This window comes from Triturus cristatus, chromosome 4_2, assembly GCF_964204655.1.
Source record: "Triturus cristatus chromosome 4_2, aTriCri1.1, whole genome shotgun sequence".
Taxonomy (NCBI): Eukaryota; Metazoa; Chordata; class Amphibia; order Caudata; family Salamandridae; genus Triturus; species Triturus cristatus.
The window spans coordinates 29746071-29766588 of record NC_140586.1 but is presented as its reverse complement, the minus strand read 5'-3'; the positions used below and the strand labels follow the sequence as shown (position 1 = coordinate 29766588).

The 20518-nt window shown below is 47.3% G+C and overlaps 1 protein-coding gene and 1 long non-coding RNA gene across 4 annotated transcripts in view; one reads left to right on the top strand and one right to left on the bottom strand.

Annotated features, from left to right (window-relative positions):
* LOC146832854 (uncharacterized) overlaps window positions 1-20518 on the bottom strand; it is a 165819-nt gene that overhangs the window by 111926 nt on the left and 33375 nt on the right. The window lies entirely within an intron of this gene.
* Window positions 12560-20518, top strand: part of PMEL (premelanosome protein) — a 51024-nt gene continuing 43065 nt past the window's right edge. Inside the window, exons 1-3 of the mRNA XM_085600274.1 lie at window positions 12560-12708; window positions 19282-19419; window positions 20138-20284. Of these exons, the coding sequence (XP_085456400.1) occupies window positions 12630-12708; window positions 19282-19419; window positions 20138-20284 (364 nt within the window). The 5' untranslated portion in view covers window positions 12560-12629. The remainder of the gene's footprint in view (window positions 12709-19281; window positions 19420-20137; window positions 20285-20518) is intronic.

The window sequence follows — 20518 nt, the reverse complement described above, 5'->3', positions numbered from 1 at the left end:
TATTGTAAAATGCAAATGTTGGTGTGTTAAGCACCAAAATACTCATGTTAGGCCTCAATATCTCGGAATATGGAATAACTATCGCATCCCATACATTCCGTACACCTCAATGTTGGATTTTTATTGAATGTGCAAAATATAGCATCAGATTTAAGCCGCTCATTCCTCTTCCTTGCCACAGTAGTTCACTCATGAGCTTTAGGCTCCCACATAAACTTCAAAGTTAAAGTTAGCATACTAGCTAGGGCCGGACTGCGACCGAAATTGGCCCTGGCAAACTTCTCGGCCTACCCCCGAGCTGTTTGCTAGGGCCGGTTTCTGCCGATTTTGTTACAGGGAGACGATATTGCTTGCCCCCGGTATCAAAAACAGCCCCAAGGGACCCAAAACCATCCACCATCCTAGCGGCCCACCGGGGAAACCCCCGGCGCCTGCTAAGGGCCCTGATACTAGCCTCCCATCCCTCTAATATGGCCACTTCCTCTATCAACCAATAAAAAGGGGAGAGAAGTTGGCCTAACGGCTATGGCGGTCGACCCCGAATCTGGGGAACCAGGTTCAGTCTCGACAATGACTATGAGCATTCTGTGATTCTGAACAAATCACTTAATCTCCCCGTGCCTAACAAAAATGAATGAGTCCTCATGTAACGTAACTGGTGCTATGTAAAGCGCTCTGATACCCGATACCGGGTCAAGTTCGCGCTATATAAAATTCCGTTAAAAATAATTAATAAATAAAATAATATAAAAGGAGCGACCACCCACCAGGAAAGCCTGTTTTTTGGTTCTGCAGTTCTCCGAGTGCTGTATGATCGAGATTGCAGGTAAGTGGGGGCGGAGGTCCTGCTATTGCGGATTCAATCTCCAGGGGGTCAGGGTATTGCTGTGCATGCCTGTTTGACTTCTGTTCCGCTGTTTTAGTTTCTCCCTTAGTCGCGCTACTCAGTATGCGTGGTCCTGCTTGAGTAGACTCGAGGGGAGTGCGATAGCAGTATCAGGAATACGAGCGGCCTTGGGGAACCGGCGCCTCTCTTCCTGGTGGTCCTGCGGGAGCGCACTTGTGGTAGGGTCACGCGCAGTTTTGTGTTACTCACCGGTTGTTGGTGAGGACCGCTGGTGTCACGTTGGTTCAGCTCCCTGGTTGCCTTGGCAAAAGGGAGGAACTGCCAGACAGTGCCGCATAATCGATCTCCGACAGCCGAAGGAGGTGTTTTTTAGGTCTCGCTGAGCCCAACGCATGCGCTGGCTCGGAGAGACATTTTGGAGGTGAGTTTTCAAAGTGCTGCTGGCTGGCCTAGCGCTTGCGTTCACGTGAGCGTGCACGCACGAACCGCTAGCCTTCAGCAGCACTTTGAAAACTCGTGCTTTAGCGCGTCATCGCGATCACTTTCGCTTTCAAAGAGATCGCGATGACTTTCGCTTTTACGGCTACGCGGGGTTACTTTTACTGCCGCGCGGCCAATGCTTGTTTATTTTATTTTTTTGCAGTGTTATATAGCGCAAACTCAACCCGAAGGCATCAGAGCGCTTTACATAACCAGCATTACAGACGACCGCTGCTCAGTGGACTGTTTACTTTCTGCACGGGCTTCATGAAAGGCTTGCAGTTGCCGTTTCAATTACCATGCTATTTGCTTCGGTGTTTATTAAGCTTCTGCCACCACAATCTCCTCGTGCTGACCCCGCAGCCAACACATTTGTTTTTTTGTTTTTTGCACCTTTGCCACCACTTAATATCCCTGTGCCACCCCCACCAAGCCACCCCATCACACCTCTCAACACTGCTTTTTTTAAATTATATTTCTTTGCAGTGTTATATAGCACCAACTCGACCAGGGCGTGCGCTTAGGAGCAAAGGCACTGAAGGCAAGATGGCGGTTTGTCCAAAACCGTAGTGCACACGATTGATCAGAGCTCCCATGACGGACTGAACGGAGATGATGTTTTGTTTTAAGGATACTGATCCACTGACGATATTTATACTCATTATAGATTAAACGAAGAAATAAAGAGAGAGCTTCGGAAAATGGTAGAAGAAATACGTTCTAACCGGCATGCAGAATTTGAACTATCGCACAATCAGTTAACTACTCTGGGGACGGTGATCGGCTTGACCGTCCTTCGATACATGTGGAGAGCGCTGGCAAGAAAAAGGAGTGTCGGTAAAACCTACCTTATTGAAGGCGCAGTTGCAGGTGCTACGACGGGGGCTGAGGACGTTATGGCTCCCAAGAATGCAGCGATGGCCGCGGCTCGGGCTAGAGCCGCAGGAATGGCACAGCGTGCAGCCACGGAGAAGTCTGGTGGGGTCACAGTGGAAGCTGGAGAGGACGCCACGGGCGATGGTGGAACCGGTGGGACGCTGAAGCGCCGAGGTGCAGCGGCCCGGAAAGGAACCCCGGCCGGCCCTTCTGTGTTCGAATTGCTTCACAAGCCCTCAGGAGTACATCCGGTTCATGCCGGGAAGAATAAGCCCGGAAACCCCGAGAGATCCGATGAGCATCGCGCTGCGGATCTATAGGCAAATACAGAGGGGCAGACGGAGGGAGACATCCCGGCCTCAAGGTGTGCTATACCAGGAGATCTTAATCTCTTAAATCCTCCAGTGGTGACGAGTATAGCAGCATCGGCAAACCCGAGAGGTAGCAGTGGAGTAGCTCAAGTAAGTAAAGATAATATCAACGCTCCCCCCGAGACTGACGACAGGGAGAGTGCAGGTATACTAATGCTTTCTAGAACCCTGATTCTGACATTAAACAACAACTCTACTAATGCAAATACAGGTACAAACCAAGGAAAAGGCATCTCCAACGTCACTGACTCCAATGTAAATATACATGAACCTAAAAAATCCCACCAGATGCAAATAGGCTCGAAACTGGCCTTAGATCCTCAATCCCAGCAATCGAATCAGAAATATCAACAGGCGCTAACCCCCGTCCCGAATATAAATGTTGGGAACACTGTGGCAACTGACCTGCAAATGAGGGAAATCAGGGAAATCAGGGAAATAAGGGAAACGCTTAAAACTGATGGTCATATGGACCCTGAAAAGGACCCTAGTGATTTCTTCTCTTTCTCGGACGAAGCAGAGTGGTCAGAGAATTCAACATCAGGTGAAACGGATAAGAGCGCTAGCGATGAGAAATCACAAGCAGCTAGCATTAGACCTAAAACAATGGTAAAACAGGGGAAGAAAAAACACTATGATGAGACGGACCTAGCATGGGACTATACCCCCACAAACCAACTCACCAGCCCCTTCTGTGAAACTGACCCGACACAGCAAACAAATCATCTAACACCAGGAGATATACCAGCTGTAACCCTTGATACTATTCTGCAAGCAGTTGCATCACATCGTGAGGAGACCTCACAAGACGGTCGTAAGGCACAGGCTGCCCTTCGTAAGGTACAAGGGGTAGTCCGAAAACTGACCAAGACCTGCAGTACCTTCGGAGACCGCCTGACCGAGCTTGAATCCAGAATAGTCTCTAATGAGGCAGGAATCACCAAGAACCAAGAAATGGCTGAATCACATGAAGCTGAGCTAGCTGATGTTAGATGGAAGCTGGAAGAATTTGAAAATCGCCAACGCAGAAATAACTTACGTATTTTGGGGGTTCCTGAAAAAGTTAAAGGGGGGGATGCTCACTCATTTGTTGTGAATCTTCTACGTGAATCATTGCCCGAACTCTCGCACTGGAACTGGGAAGTGGAGGTGCAACGCGCCTATCGGGTACCTTTCAATTTGAAATCACCAACAAACCCAGGAGCATACCCCCGAGTTATTCTTGTATTTTTTGGCAATTTTCTGCTCCGCCAAGCTATCTTCTAAAAAGCTAGGCCCGAGACAAAACTCTCTGCAAATGGGATTACATATTTTGTACGCCCAGATTTTTGCCACTCTTCCGTCGAAAGACGGTGGCGATTGCGTCAGCTAATTAAGCCATTCCAAGATATGCAATCACAGGCATTTTTGAATAATCCTGCAAGACTTAAAATAATTTATAATGGTCAAACCAATTTGTTTACTTCTGAAATGAAAGCTAAAGAATACCTGGGGGGGCTTAAAAAAAGGCTTTAAGTAGAAATTACAAGGAATAGTATGCAAAAGAATGGCGCCCGGTAGAATGAGAGGTATTGTATCTTAATCCGTGCTTTTGGGTGGAAGGGAGGGGAAAAAAAAAAGGAAAAAAAATGAATTACCCCGGAATCAGTATCTTAATATAGAGATAGATCGAAGAGATATAATGCAAGTGGGGTTTAGCTCTGATCAATTGTTGCATGCTCATCACAACCAGACTCTCATAGAGTCTGTATGCCTCACTTTGGGTGCAGGGAGGGTTTGGGGAAGGGAGGGAGGGTTGGTGATGGGAGGGCAGAGGGTTAAAACAAACAAAATAATCAACTCCCATATGATGATGAAATTAAAAAAAAATTGGAATAACTAAATTAGTTATATTAAGAAAAATAGCACAAGAAAACCGAAATACCCCTGAAATTCGAAAAGGGAAACCAGTTAAACTATTGCGAATACAAGCCCTTAAGAGACTGACCTACAAACTGCAATGGGGAAGATAACAATATGCACATGGAATATAGCAGGGCTAAATGACAGAAATAAACGGGCTCACCTAGCCGAGATTATAAAACAAAACCCTACTGATATTATTTGCTTCCAAGAGACCCATCTGCCCTGGGAGAAAAGAGACGTATTGAAAATATATGGCTACAACCTACTGGCATGCACCTCTCAAACATCAAATATTCGTGGGGTAGCCATCTTAGCTAAAAACCCTTTAGGAAAGGTCATACGTAAAGCGGCAGATACCCAGGGGAGATGGGTCATTGTGAAGCTGGCACTGGGAATAACCATTTGTTCAGTGTATGGATCAAACCAGGACGGCCCATACATATTTGAAAATTTGGAATTAGAACTTGCATCATGGCCAGGACCACTTGTATTCTGTGGGGACTTTAATGTATCACTAGGCACTGCATTCAGAAAACAAACACAACAAATATATATGGGTCGCAAACCAAGAGTATTCAACTCTATTTGCCAACTTAGGGACAGCTATGACCTATTGGATATATGGGATCTAAAAAACCACCCTGATCCAGGATACACGTATTTCTCATACCCCCATAATAAATATGTTAAAATAGACTATATACTAACTACAAGAGATCTGTCTAACCAAGCTAGAATCCATAAATGTCCAAAAACAATTTCCGACCATAATGCCCTAATTCTTACAATTGACCTGATGGGGTTCACTAGACAATATTCAAAATGGACTTTCGATAGGAAACTCCTTGTCAATAGAGATTATATAACCTACATTACCGAATGGGCCCAAGGATTTTTCGACATAAACAGATATAGTGCCTCCAGGGGGTGGTGTGGGATTGCTTTAAAGCTGCCCTGAGGGGTGAAACAATTAGCTATGTGGCAAGAATTAAAAAACAGCAAGACAAGGAACACTGCCTACTGATGCTGAATTTAGTTAGAGCAGAAGAGGAACATGTGGCATCATTAGCCCGACGGGAGGAGGGGAAGACTACACTATGTCAAATACTACTACTGAAAACTGACCTTTATAAGAGGCTGACACAGAAAGCGGCAGAAACATACCGAATACATCAAAAAAATATGTATGAAAACAGCGAGGTGCAGTTGGGACGTTTATCGAAGACCGGGATACAGGGCTCTGCCTTGAACCTTTTAAAGTCCTTCTTGACAAATAGAACTCAAACAGTGGATCTGAGAGAAGATAACTCTGAGTCATTTGTTCTTCCATGTGGAGTTCCACAGGGATCTTCCCTGAGCCCCACACTTTTTAATATTTATGTGAAACCTCTAGCGACCCTCATACGATCGTTCGGCCTACTTTTAACCTCCTATGCCGACGATACTCAGATAGTGATATCCTTAAAAAAAGGAAACGAAGCGGCTAAAGCCTCCAACTGCCAGGATTGCATGGCTGCCATCACAGGCTGGATGGCTGCTAATTGCCTGAAACTAAACGCAGGCAAGACAGAGGTGATCATATTCTGGAACAACTCTAACCTTTGGACCCCAGCCTGGTGGCCCAGTGAGATGGGCCTTCCTCCCCCCCCCCCCCCCCCCCAGCACCCAAAGTAAAAAACCTGGGTGTGATTGTTGATAACACGCTTTCATTTGGGGACCAGGTTAGTAGAGTGATGTCCACATGCTTCTTCATTCTAAGGACTCTGAAAAAAATCAAACCCTTCCTAACAACTGAAAGCTTCTCATCCGTAGTATCCGCCTTAGTTCTGTCCCATCTGGATTACTGCAATAGTCTGTATCTTACAGTTCATAATAAACACCTTAACAGACTCCAGATGGTACAGAATGCAGCTACAAGGTTGCTCACGGATACTCCCAGGTTTATGTCAATCAGAAACGGCCTACGAGATCTGCACTGGCTCCCCATGAAACAACGGATCCATTTTAAGGCCCTCTGCATTGTACATAAGTCCTTACATGGAGTTGGGCCGTTGGATCTCATAGAGCGCTTCCAGTGGTATGTCCCTGGGAGAACCCTGCGCTCTAGGGAAGCCAAACGGGCAGCCGTCACTAGGGTAAAAAAGGCCAACTGGGGCGGAAAGAGTTTTGTACTCAAAGCCACCAACGCATGGAATGAACTTCCGTTTTTCCTAATGTCTACTACTGAACTTTTAACCTTTAGAAAAAACCTGAAGACTTGGCTGTTTTCAGCCTAGTCTCTGGCAATGCTTCTGGACGAGTGTCTTTTACGCTATCCCTTCTAGGCCAACTGCTATAGCGCCAGGACACCCTCGGGTAACAGTGCGCTCTACAAATTGATTTAACCTAACATAACATAGCATAACATAACATAACATGATCCCGGGCACTTCGTCAATACACACACAGCAGTGCTGTACTCCCACAAAGAAACAGGCACCGACACGCTGAAGTCAAGAATCACAGTATTTTACTAGGACAGAAGGCTCTTCCTGTTTCGTCCCCGGAAAGGAGAGACTGAGACGACAAGCTGGAGAGCAGTGAAAAGGTACGTCCTGCTACTCCCGAAACATGCCGGCCTCTACTACCTGCGGATCAGTGGGCCCCTGAACCCTTCAAGGGGTTCACAACCCTAAAGAGGGCCCCCATTCAACCCAGGGCCAATGAATATATGTGAGATATGTGAAACTAGGAACCCCACATCACATTGTGCAGGTACACCTTAGCCATGACATATCTGAGTGGTACGGCCTCTCTTGGCCCTAAAAATGACTGTTGTGTTACCCAGGGCCTGATTCACAAAGGTGAGCTTAGGCTTTTCTGTAAGTTCACTCTTTTCGGTATTCACAAACTACAATTTAATAGTAACTTTACAAGTGCAGAGACTCTGTCTGCAGTTGAGGCAGAGAACTCTGCAGATAATATCACAGGTCTATCCTATCTTTTTATGTGTGGAGCCTCCACGGTCATAAACTTAATATTAAATCATAGTTTGTGAATAGCGAAAAGGAGCAAAATTACACAAAAGTGTAAGTTAATCTTTGTGAATCAGGCCCATTGTTTCTATAACACTCACATGGCAATCACTTGGCTCCTTATTGCTCTTAGGAAGCAGTCAACATTGTTATACATTCTTGGACTTGGAGTTCCCTTTTAGGTCGAAGCCAGCTGTGTGGTTGCAAAAAGACTTTGTGTTGACATTCTGAAAGCTTCCCAAGAAAAGCATCCCACCCAGTGCTTACCATTGGCTTTGTGGTTAGTAGCTCAAATGTTCTGGCTTTCTGTTTGCTGGCTTTATTTGTTTTAGGCTGTCCAGCATGTCTTTGTCCCTCCTGTGGAGCAAAGCGTGCTCACTCTCACTCCTATTTTCCTCCACGAGTCCTCACTTTCTGAAATAGGCCTTTAAATGTTGTTCTTATCTCATATTTTCTGTGTGTTCAATGACAGAGGTCAAATGTCAGGCTCAGTCTTTCCAGGGAGCTTATTGTTTACTTTTCTTTCTCTGACTTCAAAGTGAGGGGATTTATGTGACAATATTTTCAGGTAGTGGGAAAGAAAAGTTTTTTCTAGCACACAACAAAATTTAAACGCCTGCAAACGAACTGTCCCAATATTTCAGAATATATCAGATTTGCGAAAGCACAAATGTAGCTTATTTTTTGTAATTCGTTAGTGTGGTGGAAACAAATATTTAAATGGGATCATAACTAATCAGTACACTAGGTGATGCCATTTCCACACAATATTGTTTGTGTGCTGTATAGTTTTATCAGTAAATCTGTATGTGCAAATGTAATGGTCATTCTAATTGAAAAGGTGTTTTCTGTAATGGCAGTGAGCTATATACCAAGCATACTTCACTCTAAGCCACTTCACTCTAAGCCACTTCACTCTAAGCCACTTCAATCTACGCCGCTCCACTCTATGTCACTCCACTCTACAACCCAACACTCCACTCCATCACACTCCATCACACTTCACATCACCACACTCCGTTCCATTCTATGCCACCTCAATCTAGGCCATTCCATGCCACTCCATACTATACCAAACCACTCTACGGCACTCTGTGCCACTCTACTACACTCTATGACACTCAATGCCACCTTACTCCAGTCTGTGCTACTCCATGGTACTTTTTAAACAGACTTTTCGGAGCACACAGCTTATACAACGTTTTTTTGAGCTGTTAACAAAATACCAATCAAAACACATTTAATTAGATTCCAATAGTCATCTTCTTTTAATTCTGTTAATTCCAATCCCTTATGCCAACGCGTTTCACCGTGGTCGGGATAAAACCTACGGCTTCTTCAGGGCTTTGTACTCTCAAATGCTTGTCTCCGAAGGTATCTGTCCATGTAGTATACACCCTTTCAATCCTCTTCCAGAATTAACAACATTTCCGCTCTGAGCGAGATCATTAAACACCTATTTAATATCCATCAGTGTTGTATCCACCATTGAGATTGCTTCAAAGACCAACGACGTATTCACTCTATTCATAAAATCAACCTGAGCTCATCCTTTCCCAGTGTTGTTATGTTTAATTATTATGACGATCCATTCATTCAATCCCGGTCTTATACTCCAATTCAAGTATCCAAGTATCCCAAGTACAGTTCTTCGCCTGTACTCGGGTTTAGTACCGTGAAGACACGAACAGGTGTCTGGATACTGGAATTGGAGTATAAGACCGGGATTGAATTAATGGATCGTCATAATAATTAAACATAACAACACTGGGAAAGGATGAGCTCAGGTTGATTTTATGAATAGAGAATTCAAGTCCGAGGCCACTGAAGTCATCTGTGGCGTACCACAAGGATCATCACTCAGCCCCACCCTCTTCAACGTATACATGAGCCCCCTCGCGGCCATCGCCCGCCAACACAACCTCAACATCATCTCTTACGCGGATGACACTCAACTAATCCTTTCTCTCACCAATGACCCCAGCACCGCCAAAACTAACCTACACGAAGGAATGAAAGAGGTTGCCGAATGGATGAAACAAAGCCGTCTGAAACTGAACTCAGACAAAACAGAAGTCCTCATCTTAGGTACATCCCCCTCTGCATGGGACGACTCTTGGTGGCCGGAAGCCCTTGGAAAAGCACCCATCCCGACAGACCACGCACGGAACCTAGGCGTGATCCTGGATTCTTCACTTTCAATGAACAGACAAGTCAGCGCCGTATCCTCATCCTGCTTCAACATTCTCCACATGCTCAGGAAAACATTTCGCTGGATCCCCACCGAAACAAGGAAAACAGTCACCCATGCTCTAGTCACGAGCCGACTGGACTACGGAAACACCCTCTACGCAGGTACTACCGCTAAACTCCAGAAGAAACTCCAACGAATCCAAAACGCCTCAGCCAGGATCATATTAGACATCCCGCGCAACGAACACATCTCTGGTCACCTGAAAGACCTCCACTGGCTACCCGTCAATAAGAGAATCACTTTTCGACTACTAACCCACGCACACAAATCACTCTACGACATCGGACCAGAATGCCTCAACTCACGACTGTCCTTCTACACCCCCTCCCGCCAACTACGTTCTTCCAGCCAAGCCCTCGCCACTGTACCTCGCATCAACAAGACCACCATGGGAGGCAGATCCTTCTCATACCTGGCTGCTAAAACATGGAACTCACTCCCCGCTTACCTTCGCCTCACCCAGAACCACCTAGCATTCAGAAAGCAACTTAAAACGTGGATATTTGACAAGTAATCCTCCTCCCCTTTCTAAGCGTCTTGAGACCCTCTGGGTAGGTAGTGCGCTATACAAATTCTCTGACTTGACTTGACTTGAGTGAATACGTCGTTGGTCTTTGAAGCAATCTCAATGGTGGATACAACACTGATGGATATTAAATAGGTGTTTATTGATCTCGCTCAGAGCGGAAACGTTGTTAATTCTGGAAGAGGATTGAAAGGGCTACATGGACAGATACCTTCGGAGACAAGCATTTGAGAGTACAAAGCCTTGAAGAAGCCGTAGGTTTTATCCCGACCACGGTGAAACGCGTTGGCATAAGGGATTGGAATTAACAGAATTAAAAGAAGATGACTATTGGAATCTAATTAAATGTGTTTTGATTGGTATTTTGTTAACAGCTCAAAAAAACGTTGTATGAGCTGTGTGCTCCGAAAAGTCTGTTTAACCCCTTCAGTGCCCATGACGAGATAGTCTCGTCATGGAGCGCGGTTGCGCTGTGCTCATGACGAGACTATCTCGTCATGAACCCCGCCCGCTAATGCAATGCCCGGCACAGGGCGTGGAAAGGACGGGGCACTGAAGAGGTTAAATTGTTTAATCAATCCTTTGGATTGAGTTTAGGGAAGTAGGGTGCTCCCTTCCCCAAAATCTTTTTGGAAGCACCAGAAAGCTGGGATATAGTAGAACAATAATTAGGTGATTACCATATGAGCGCTATCACCTTTAACACCCAATAGTATACTCCATGGTACTGCCACTCCACACCACTCCACTCTACAGCACGCCATTGTGCGACACTTTACTCCACTCTGTACCCCGCCACTCTACGTCCCTCTACTTTATGATACTCTATTTTAGTCAACTGTAATGCACTCTACGTCACTGAACTCTATGACAGTCTACTTTACTCCATTCTAGAACACTTTACGACACTCTACAACACTGCACTTTATGACACTCTACCCCATTATACGCCACTCCACTCTACACCACTTCGCTCTATGCCACTCCAGTCTACTCATCATACTCATACTCAAATCATTGACAACAGTCTCGCAGCCAGTCAGTAGCTCACAGTATGTCAGTCACAGTACCTTGTGCCCCTTCACTCTAAGCTGTAACTCGTGAGTGTACTGACATTCCTGAATAGTAACGCGCTTATTTGACCAATCTACTCACTCACATACTCACTCATGGTCGTTTGATAGCCACTGACACTCTGCACAGGATGCGAAACTGAGGCCAAATGAAACTACATTATTCGTTTGCAGAGCCGGGGGCTGACCCTCCCCCCCTCGTGTTTTAGGATCATTCAAGCATCGTGGGTAGTTTTGGTAATGGCGCGTGAGGGATAATCGCTGCCCCACAGCCCTCATGATCATCGGAATGTCTTTTGAAGTTATGACGGTGGCCGAGAGGCGCAGGGAACTGAAGGGGTAGGTGGGGGAGGGGGAAAGATAGTGAGAGAGCCTGTGAATCTGCTGCATGCATCCGCGTGCACCTGGCGGACGTTAGTTCTCACCCGAGTGAGATGTGTAATTCCCCTGTTGCAGCAGAGAGCTGCATATACTTATAACTCAGGTGTTCCCGTTTATGAATGATAGCTCAGTGGGTCCATGCACCTTCTGCAGAGATTTGAGTCAGCCGTTATTTAGTTAGAAAGGTGTCCTGGTTAGTTTGCAAGCGGGTCGTGGTAGGGTGACCAGATTTCGCGGATTCGCCCGGACATACCCGGTTTTCAGAGGACGGTCCCTGTGCTTTCTGTAATTGTTATAATATATGGTTTTGGGGACAAAGGTCAAGTCATCCCGCAAATGAGAGTTGAAAGGTATACTCTAAGTAATGCATCTATTTCATGTGCGCAGGAGGACATCGGCTGCATGCACGCGGCAGCGGGGGGGGGGGGGGGGGACAGAGTGGGGGGGGGGGGGCTCAGGTACAGGTAGGGACGTACCATAGGTAATGGTACGTACGCCGCCGCGTAGCTAGGAAATATACAGATTTTCAAGGCTACGTAAAAATCCGGACAGGCTATAGAAGTACATAAGTAAGTCTATTTTTATCCATGGACCTTACCAGATTTTGCTTATCCAAATCTGGTCCCCCCTAGTCGTTGGCATAAGGTGGCCCTCACAGAGTCCCTGCAGTGCGGGGTGACCCCCTCAGCAGCACAGCACCCTGGCCTGAGAGCTCATGAGTGAGTCCGGAGGGGCGCCCTCCGTGTACTTTGCAGGGGTGCCCTCTCCAGTTTTGTTACGCCAGTGGTCCAAAGGCGGGTACTGAGGAGAGGCTGGAGCTCCCTGGGGGCGTGTCCAGGCTCGCGAGGGGGGCTCTTATAAGAGGGCGCGTGGCGCAGCCGCTCCCAGGACTGGTTTTCAGCATGGCTGGCGGAAGGATGCAGAGTGTGGCGCGGTGGGCTGCCTGGTGGATGCTCTTGGCGGTAGCTGCTGCTCAGAACAGTGAGTACCCGTCTCACCTGTCGCGCGCATCAACCTATTCTTTCACGTTTGAAACGATTCAGCGCACTGCCGTCTTCCTCGGGGCCCTCCCCATGTAGTCAAACAGTGTTTTCTCTCTCATTCACAACAAACTGTTTAACAATGTGTCCGCCTGGCTAGCATTTTATTGGCTGACGTTTTCTTCTAAAGAAAAGAAACCAATATTCTCTGTTATTGTCTAGTTAATGATTCTCTAATTATCGATTATAACTTCAAAGGCTTTTATCACTAGAGCATCGCACGCTCTTGCTTCAAGTAAACGGTGTTTCGATTTTGAGCTTCGTATAGCAGTTTTCTATAATTAATCTTGGTGGGGGTGCGATGGCACGCATAGGCTGCTAGGCCATGGGCCCGTATTGAGTGCCCACGTTTGCTAGCTTCATCAATGGCTAGTTTCTGGTACTTGTAGTCTATTTTAAATTCAGGACTACAAGTACCAGAATTCAAAGCTCCCTAGTGGTTGGATGTGGAAGACCTGAGAGCGCTGTACCTTGAACATGGCACAGGTGTGTTCCATCTCTAGCACAGATTAGGCGCTTTCTTGGGGCGTCAGTTGCTGTTCCGATTGGGTACCAGTTGGTACACTGGTTTGTTGCTTTGATCATTTACGGGTTAATAACAAGAGTAACACTCAGTTGCGACCACACATGCTGAGGCAGAAAGCACGGTTGCTGTAATAAAGACAGCTTCCTAGCTGAGGGACCTAGACTAACCTGCTTGGGTTTGTATGCGGTATGCCCCCACCTCCCAAAGCAGGAACTCCACTCCCTGAGGGGGACCACCTTATTGCAACTGATAGTGAAGTATCTCCGGACTAGAACTCTAAACCTACTAATAGTTTGTGGCTTCAAAGCAAGCTAGATATGCCTACAACCCCCAGAATGCACTAGGCTATCGCACACTAGTCTTGGCCCGGAAACGGTGTCCATAGTGACCTGGTTGGAAGCCAACCGCACTAAAGCTGCTGGGGCTTGGATGCCAGTGCTTGTGGTGGGATGCGTGGCACGAGAGCCCCTTGGCGTTGATTGCCGAATTCAAAGTGTGTGGGGGTCGCCCTAATGACACGGGGCTGCGTGGGCGTTTGTGTTTAGCTGTTGCAGCGCTCCACCTCGTGGCGCTTAGTACCGGTCTGCAGTTACGGAACTTTTCCATGAAAGGTGTTTCTGGAGGGGGACACGATTTGCCTGGCCATAGGTAGTTTGAAATGAATAGTTTTCTTAGGCAACCCCCCCCCCCCCCCTTCAAATTGAGTGATCAAACTCCTGTAACGCAGTAGATTGGTACCTTTTTTGTCTGTAGACTGGCGCCCAGCTCATGCTCGGCCTGACCTAGTCTCATCTTCAGAGTTTTTAGAACCCCGGGCAAGTAACGTTTTTGGGCCCCTCAGAACAATTCTGAGTTTTATTACCCTCTTTCTAGACATTCACACCCCATGCCAAACAATATTTACTTATCCATTAAAGACTGAGTAAAAAGTTAACTTTCACAGGAAGGCTGGGGGTCCTGGGCAATTTCCCACCGTGCCCATGCCTTAAGTAGTCTCCCTGGCCAGTAAAGGTGGGTCTCACTGTTTGGAACCACTGGGCCGATCTCTCCGCGTGGTTAGCAGCAATAAAATGGTGGCCAATTTATGACAATTTCAGAGCTGTAAAGGGAGTTTCTCGTCTGTATAGAAGCCGAATTTCTTAATACAAAGCTGGAACGTAGCCTGGGGCCAAGTTATGGACGCTACACTCGGGTGAGCCACGGGAAGCGTCCGTACATAGCTCATATTTAATACCAGAGCCCTCTGCCCCATCCATGGATGTCTTTCCTCCCCACCTGCTCACAGCCAGATTGTATCATAATCTAGAACTGACTACCGAAGCAGCGTAGATTAGGGGGGCAGCTGATAACTCTAGAAAGACAAGACTCTTGACAGGACTTGGGGGGGGGGGGGGGGGCATAACGTGGTGACTCTTTACTATGCACGAGTGCAATTCAAAGCCCCTCGCTGTTCCCAAAGCACTGGAGAGACAACGTCCCACTTTCGCGCCTCGATCGGCTGCCTCAGTCCGGGTAGTGCTATTTGTATCTACTTCACCTGCAGGGGTCGCTGGAGTGCTGCCTAGAGCAGCCTCCGCGCGAACTGTCTGTAGAAGCCCACCCTGCGTCCCTCTGCACAGGGAGTCATAACTCCAGGCAGCCGTGTAGAACTTGGCTTTAGCACGCCTCGTTCCGGGTGGTGTTCTTGTTCGCGTCATCTCTTCAGGGTGACAATAGTGCGAAGGTGTGCACCACATGGAAAATGAACACCACAAAGGTTGGCATTTATGTGAAGTTGATACAATATTCCAAGTTGTGGCATCGGAGCGCTGCCAGCCAACGTACACCAACAGACGCGATGCCCTCTCGGTGTACGCGGTTCAGGGCAGGGAAGGGTTTGTAGTGGCCACTGGACCACGAGTGCCCAGGTGGACCGTGGGAGTCTCTCCTCCTATTACCGCCCTGGCACGAAACCTGTGCATTGCCAGTGCGCACTCCTCTCACCCACCCCACTCCCCGCTGGGTCTACCTACCCAGTATTCATTGGGCGCAAAATGAAGCTCCCACGACGCCTGCCTATACCCAGGCTTCACACTGAGGGGAGACCCGTTCCCGTCTGTGGGCAACTCCAGGTCTTGCCCCGTGCTCCCTTCTTCCGTGTGTAAATCATATTGGAACTTCATTTATATAGCGCTTGCTACCCCTGACCAAGCGTCTAAGCGCTTCTTCGGCAAGTGCAGGCTACTCTGGAATCCACAAAGGATTAGTGGTGAATCAGTCTAGTGAAATAGGCGAGTAATTTGAGTGGTGGGTATGCTAGACAATTATTTGGATTGAGAACGATAGTGGAGGGATAGAGGGGGGAAAAGGTTTGCGTTTATATATTGCTTGCTACTCCTGATGGGATAAATTAGTATAGCGAGAAATGAAATTAATTTGAGCGGTGGACACCTTAGTCTGGCTTAAAAAGGACGGTGGAGGGATGTTTTGGAGCTCATAGCAGTAGGAGGCTTGGGATGAGTAAAGGGGAGGGGGAAGAGTCAGAGGGAAAGGTTTAGAAAGGCTTATTTGGGGGATATGAATAGTAAAGGGGTATGAGATGATGGAAGAAGGGGTGGAGTAGGCAACAGTCTAGAAAATGGTATTTTGGGAAACCTAGTAGTGGTATGGTGTTTGGGATGAATGAGGGTGGGGTAGAAGATCTATTGAGAGGTATAGGGTGAGAAATAGGGCAGTGCATTGGAGAGAGAAGTAGAAAAGTTTGAGATGAGTCTGAGTTAAGGTAGAGGATATACTGAGTGGCATAGGGTGAGAAATAGGTGATTCGCACTGAGGTAAACCCAGTCTGTGTACGCAATTCGAGATGTCACCATGTTTTTTTCTACCATGCCTCGCCTTGGGAAGAGATTCTCCGTAATGTCGCCCCATTTAGCACTGGGGAAGTAAGGGACTAACGCCCCAGTTTCAGAATGTAAACTCAAGAGTTAACTTATTCCCACTTGGGGGGGGGGGGGGGGGGGGGGGGTGGGGTGTAATTCACGAGTTCAGTTCAGACTCGCCTGCGCTCTGATACGGACGCTGTACTAAACCTTCTGACATTTTTGGGGGAGGGGTAGTCTGCAGGCTCCGGGCAATCGGCCCGTTCTCATGACTTGCCAAGGAGACCCCACATGGCCCCCTCCTCTTCTCAGGCTCCCCTCTGCATGACGGGGTTCTGATCCCACCTCAGCTGAGCATCACATGAAGCATTCCTGAGTGGATTGTGAGGCGCATGTGACCCCCGCACCACCCCACGAGGCTTGCATCCAGTCACAAGCTGGTACCTGCGGCTTGTCCACGGGCCTCCGGTGGGGGCGGGAGGGGCAGAGCCGCCCCCGCCCTTCCCTCTAGGGGCGTGGGCCTGGGTAAAGCTATGAAGCTTTATGAGCCCCCCCCCTTTTTTTCCTTTTCTAGAAGTTATTGAATACCCTTTGGTGCCCGGTCTCTTCCTTCCAGTATGGCCACCGGAAGAGCGCGCATAGAAATGGCCATGTGTTCGATTGTAATGGCAATTCTGTGCGAAAATAGGTATACAGCTGTCAACCTATTGACAGCGAAAAAAAGCCGTGCGTACAAGTGAAATGAAGGGGATATGAGCAAGTACCTGCAGCAGAGTGACATGAGGGTGCCGAAGAGGAAAGGTGTGTGGGATCTGCCAGCGGAGGACCTCAAAGCAGCAGGTTTTTTTTTGTTGGCAGGCACGAGGAGATTAAGGGATTTGCCCAGAATCACAGGATGTGGACGCGACCCCGAGGCTCGAACCTTGGTTTTCCCAGCTCCAAAGTCGGCAGCTCTAGCCGTCAGACCACATCCTCTTCCCCCTATACTCTAACAGAGTGCACAACTGCAGAGAAAAGTGGGGGGAATGGGAGATACAGTACACAGACCACTGCTCATTCCATAGACCTTACTGATGCTCAGTCGCATGTTCAGAACTGAAACACTGTCCATTCTACACAAAATCATTGTTGCTCATTAATCGGATACAGCTAACCAAACCTGACAAAGCCAATAGTTCTGGCTTGTTTGTGTCTGTCTTGTTATTTCTGGGTGTAAAAACAATGCTCACTGTGCCACTTGACGGCTTGAGCGGTGGCATGCTATGGGAAACAGATGAGTTTACAACTTTGAAGCCATGGCAGAGGATTCTTAGCAACGCTTCTTGGGCCACAACCCTTTTATACATAATTTTTTTTAAAAATCCTACTTGCAACCCTAGTTACTGGGGGGGGGGGGGGGGGGTTGTATTCACAAGCTGTAACAATGCTATGATGTTGCTGAGGTCAAGATGGGAGTACGCATTTGGGGGTCCATGGTGCACAACAACTGATGAATTGTTGCTGCTAGTCTATGGAACTCCCTTCCTGGCGGTCTCTCTGGACTGATGTCTCGTGCTCTCTTTTGCAAGGCTCTGAAGACCTGGCTCTTTAAAATGATTTTTGTCTGAAAAGTATTTTATATGACAGTCCCGCCAATAGTGCCTTGACACCCCTGGGCATAGTTTGCGCTTTAGAAATCTAATTCATGAACCTGAAGTATCCACTCTCTAACCCTCTTGTGGTGGGGAGGGAGTAAACACCTGGCTGTTTAAACAGCTTTCAGATGCCCAGGAAAAGGGCACTAAAATGTAACCCACATTAAGTTTTTCAGAATTGTAACATAATTGCCGCCCCACCCCCCCCCCCCCCCCCCCCATCCAAGCAATTACAACCCAAAAACGTAAAGGTTGAATTGCTGAGCAGGCCAAACAGTAGACCTGTATATACAATAACACATGAGCGTTCTGGTTACATCCAATCATAACGAAATTCAACCATAATAACACTTATAGTAATACAGCCCCAAACTAGGAGCGGAGTGCCCTTGGGATCATGGAGAAGGGGAAAGTCATCCCTGGCCCTGTGTTATGAGCCATTCCATCAGTGGAGCCCAAATTTGGAGCCCCCTTTTCCAAGCGTGGTTACCTTTATGTGCGCAAACCACCCTTTCTATATGGTAAACTGAGATTAGCCGAGCCAACCATTGATTAAATGATGGAGGCGCGGGGTCAAGCCAGGCTGTCGCCAGGCACAGTGAGTACGGCCATGGCGAGAAACAAAGGGGGATTGAGCCGAGGGGAGAGATTCCTGCTTTTGAATCCCTAATAGAATCCATTTGGAGGTAACCTTGACCTGCCGGTTTAATTGTGCTTCAAAAAATGGGTTGTATCCCTTAGGTGAGCTAAACCAAGGCAATCGGCCAACACATGAACAAAGTCTGTCCCAGCCTCCTGACAGCATGGACAGTTCATGTCGGAGACTCTTCTCTCCCCCCCCCCCCCCCGCACCTAATTTTAGCCAGAGTAATATATAGGTTAAACCATGTTTAATGTTGTGTCTGAAGGTTGGCAGATGTGTTGAGCGCGCTAGTGCTAAAGAGGCTATCCTCTTCTGACCCCTGCCATTGGGTAATGTTTTCTAAGATCGTCCCCATCCTATTTAATAATTTATAGATGCTTCCAATCCTACTCCTAGTTAGCAGATCTAAAAGCTCAATCCTATTAAACCCCTCCCCACCTCCTCTTTTCTTCCATATAAAAATCCCTGATTTGTACTAATAAAAATTCCTAGAAGGGAATTTACTCCTCAAACTCAAAGGTAGTTAAGCTCTTACCGACAAAAAATCCCCAAAAATGAATGGATCAAGAATTTTTCCCCTAGTGGTCAGTGGCTTCTTTAAACCAAAAACTTCCGCCCTTGCTCACGTAGACTGAACGTCCTATCTCAAAAACTAGTGAATGCCTGAGGGCCCTATGTTGTGGTACTGACTTTTCACACTACAGGTGCTGAATCTCCTGTAGACACCATGTCAGGGTTAGTCTGTATGTGGGTGGGGCAGGTTGACCGTGATAATGACAGGGGTTTTCTGCAATTCACGTGGGTGGTAAATTTGTTTGCCATGCTGATGAATGACAGGTCCTGTCTGTTTTAGGTTCTCGGGGCCAATTGCGGCAAAATGTGGGTTCAACCCAAGCACAGAGTGGACGCCTGCCAGCCTACAGATCCTGGAACACACACCGCTATCCAATGTGGCAGAACGGGAGCGCCAGGCAGCAGGAATGCTGGAGAGGTGAGTGCATGAGTGCCCAGCTGCTACAAGGGTGTGGTTGAGTAACGGATGTTGGTAGAGGGCTGGGGTGTTGCATGGTGGTGTTAAACTAGTTAGCCATATCTAGATCCAGCAGTTGATCAGTTTAGTTATAAATGGGAGTGACCTTTGGTGGCTGCTACGAACCAGAGGTATGGTGTATGTTCCTTTAGCCACCTGGTTACTTATACCCGAAAAGACTGTTAGCTTGGAACACGAAGTGTTTGCTGGCAGTTATGGTTTGTCTGTATTCATGCTGTTCAGATAGTGTTTGCAGAAATAATTGGGTACCCCACACGAAGGTCTGGTGTGAGTTCATATCCTAGATTTTACGCCACAAAGCACTTTTTGTGACCGTCTTTATTGATCTAATTAATTTTTAATACCTTAGTGCCTATTAGCTGCCAGCCTCCCTACCCTCAGGTTGATAGCAGTAAGAGCTGCCTCTATTTTAAAACTTTCTTCTGCAACTCTAAATGACCTAAACCCTTTACAAGGGGTACTTGCCACTTGACCCACCTACCTTCCCCCCCCCCCCCCCCCGCCCCAACTAAACAATGAGCTCCAAATCTGCCCATCTCCTTTCCTCATGCAGTCGCCTGATGGACAAGGTCATAAGTATGTTAAGGATTCTGCTGGACTCTACCCTCTGGTGTTGGGCAGTCTGTCCCTGATTGATTGGGCCATCTGTTTTTTGAAGGTGGGCAGGTGACCTTTGACATCGGCAACGATGGCCCAACCCTGACTGCGGCCAAGACTACATTCTCAATCAAGCTGAACTTACCGCACAACCAGACGATGTTACCTGACGGACAGATTGTGTGGAGCCAGAACTGTACCATCAATGGTGAGTGGTGCTCATCTAAGGGATTTAAAAAAACATTCAATGGATTTTTTTTGGGGGGGGGGGGGTCCAATTTTGCCCAAATTTTATACTGAAATTCACTAAGCTGGTTATGCATGTTCTGTTTATGTCCAAAATAAATGGCTAAAAAGCTGGTACTTGAGCAGCTTGTCCAGTCCACCTGTTCTACTGAAATTCAAAATGGCAGTCATTGGGAAAGTATCTTGGAGGCCAAAG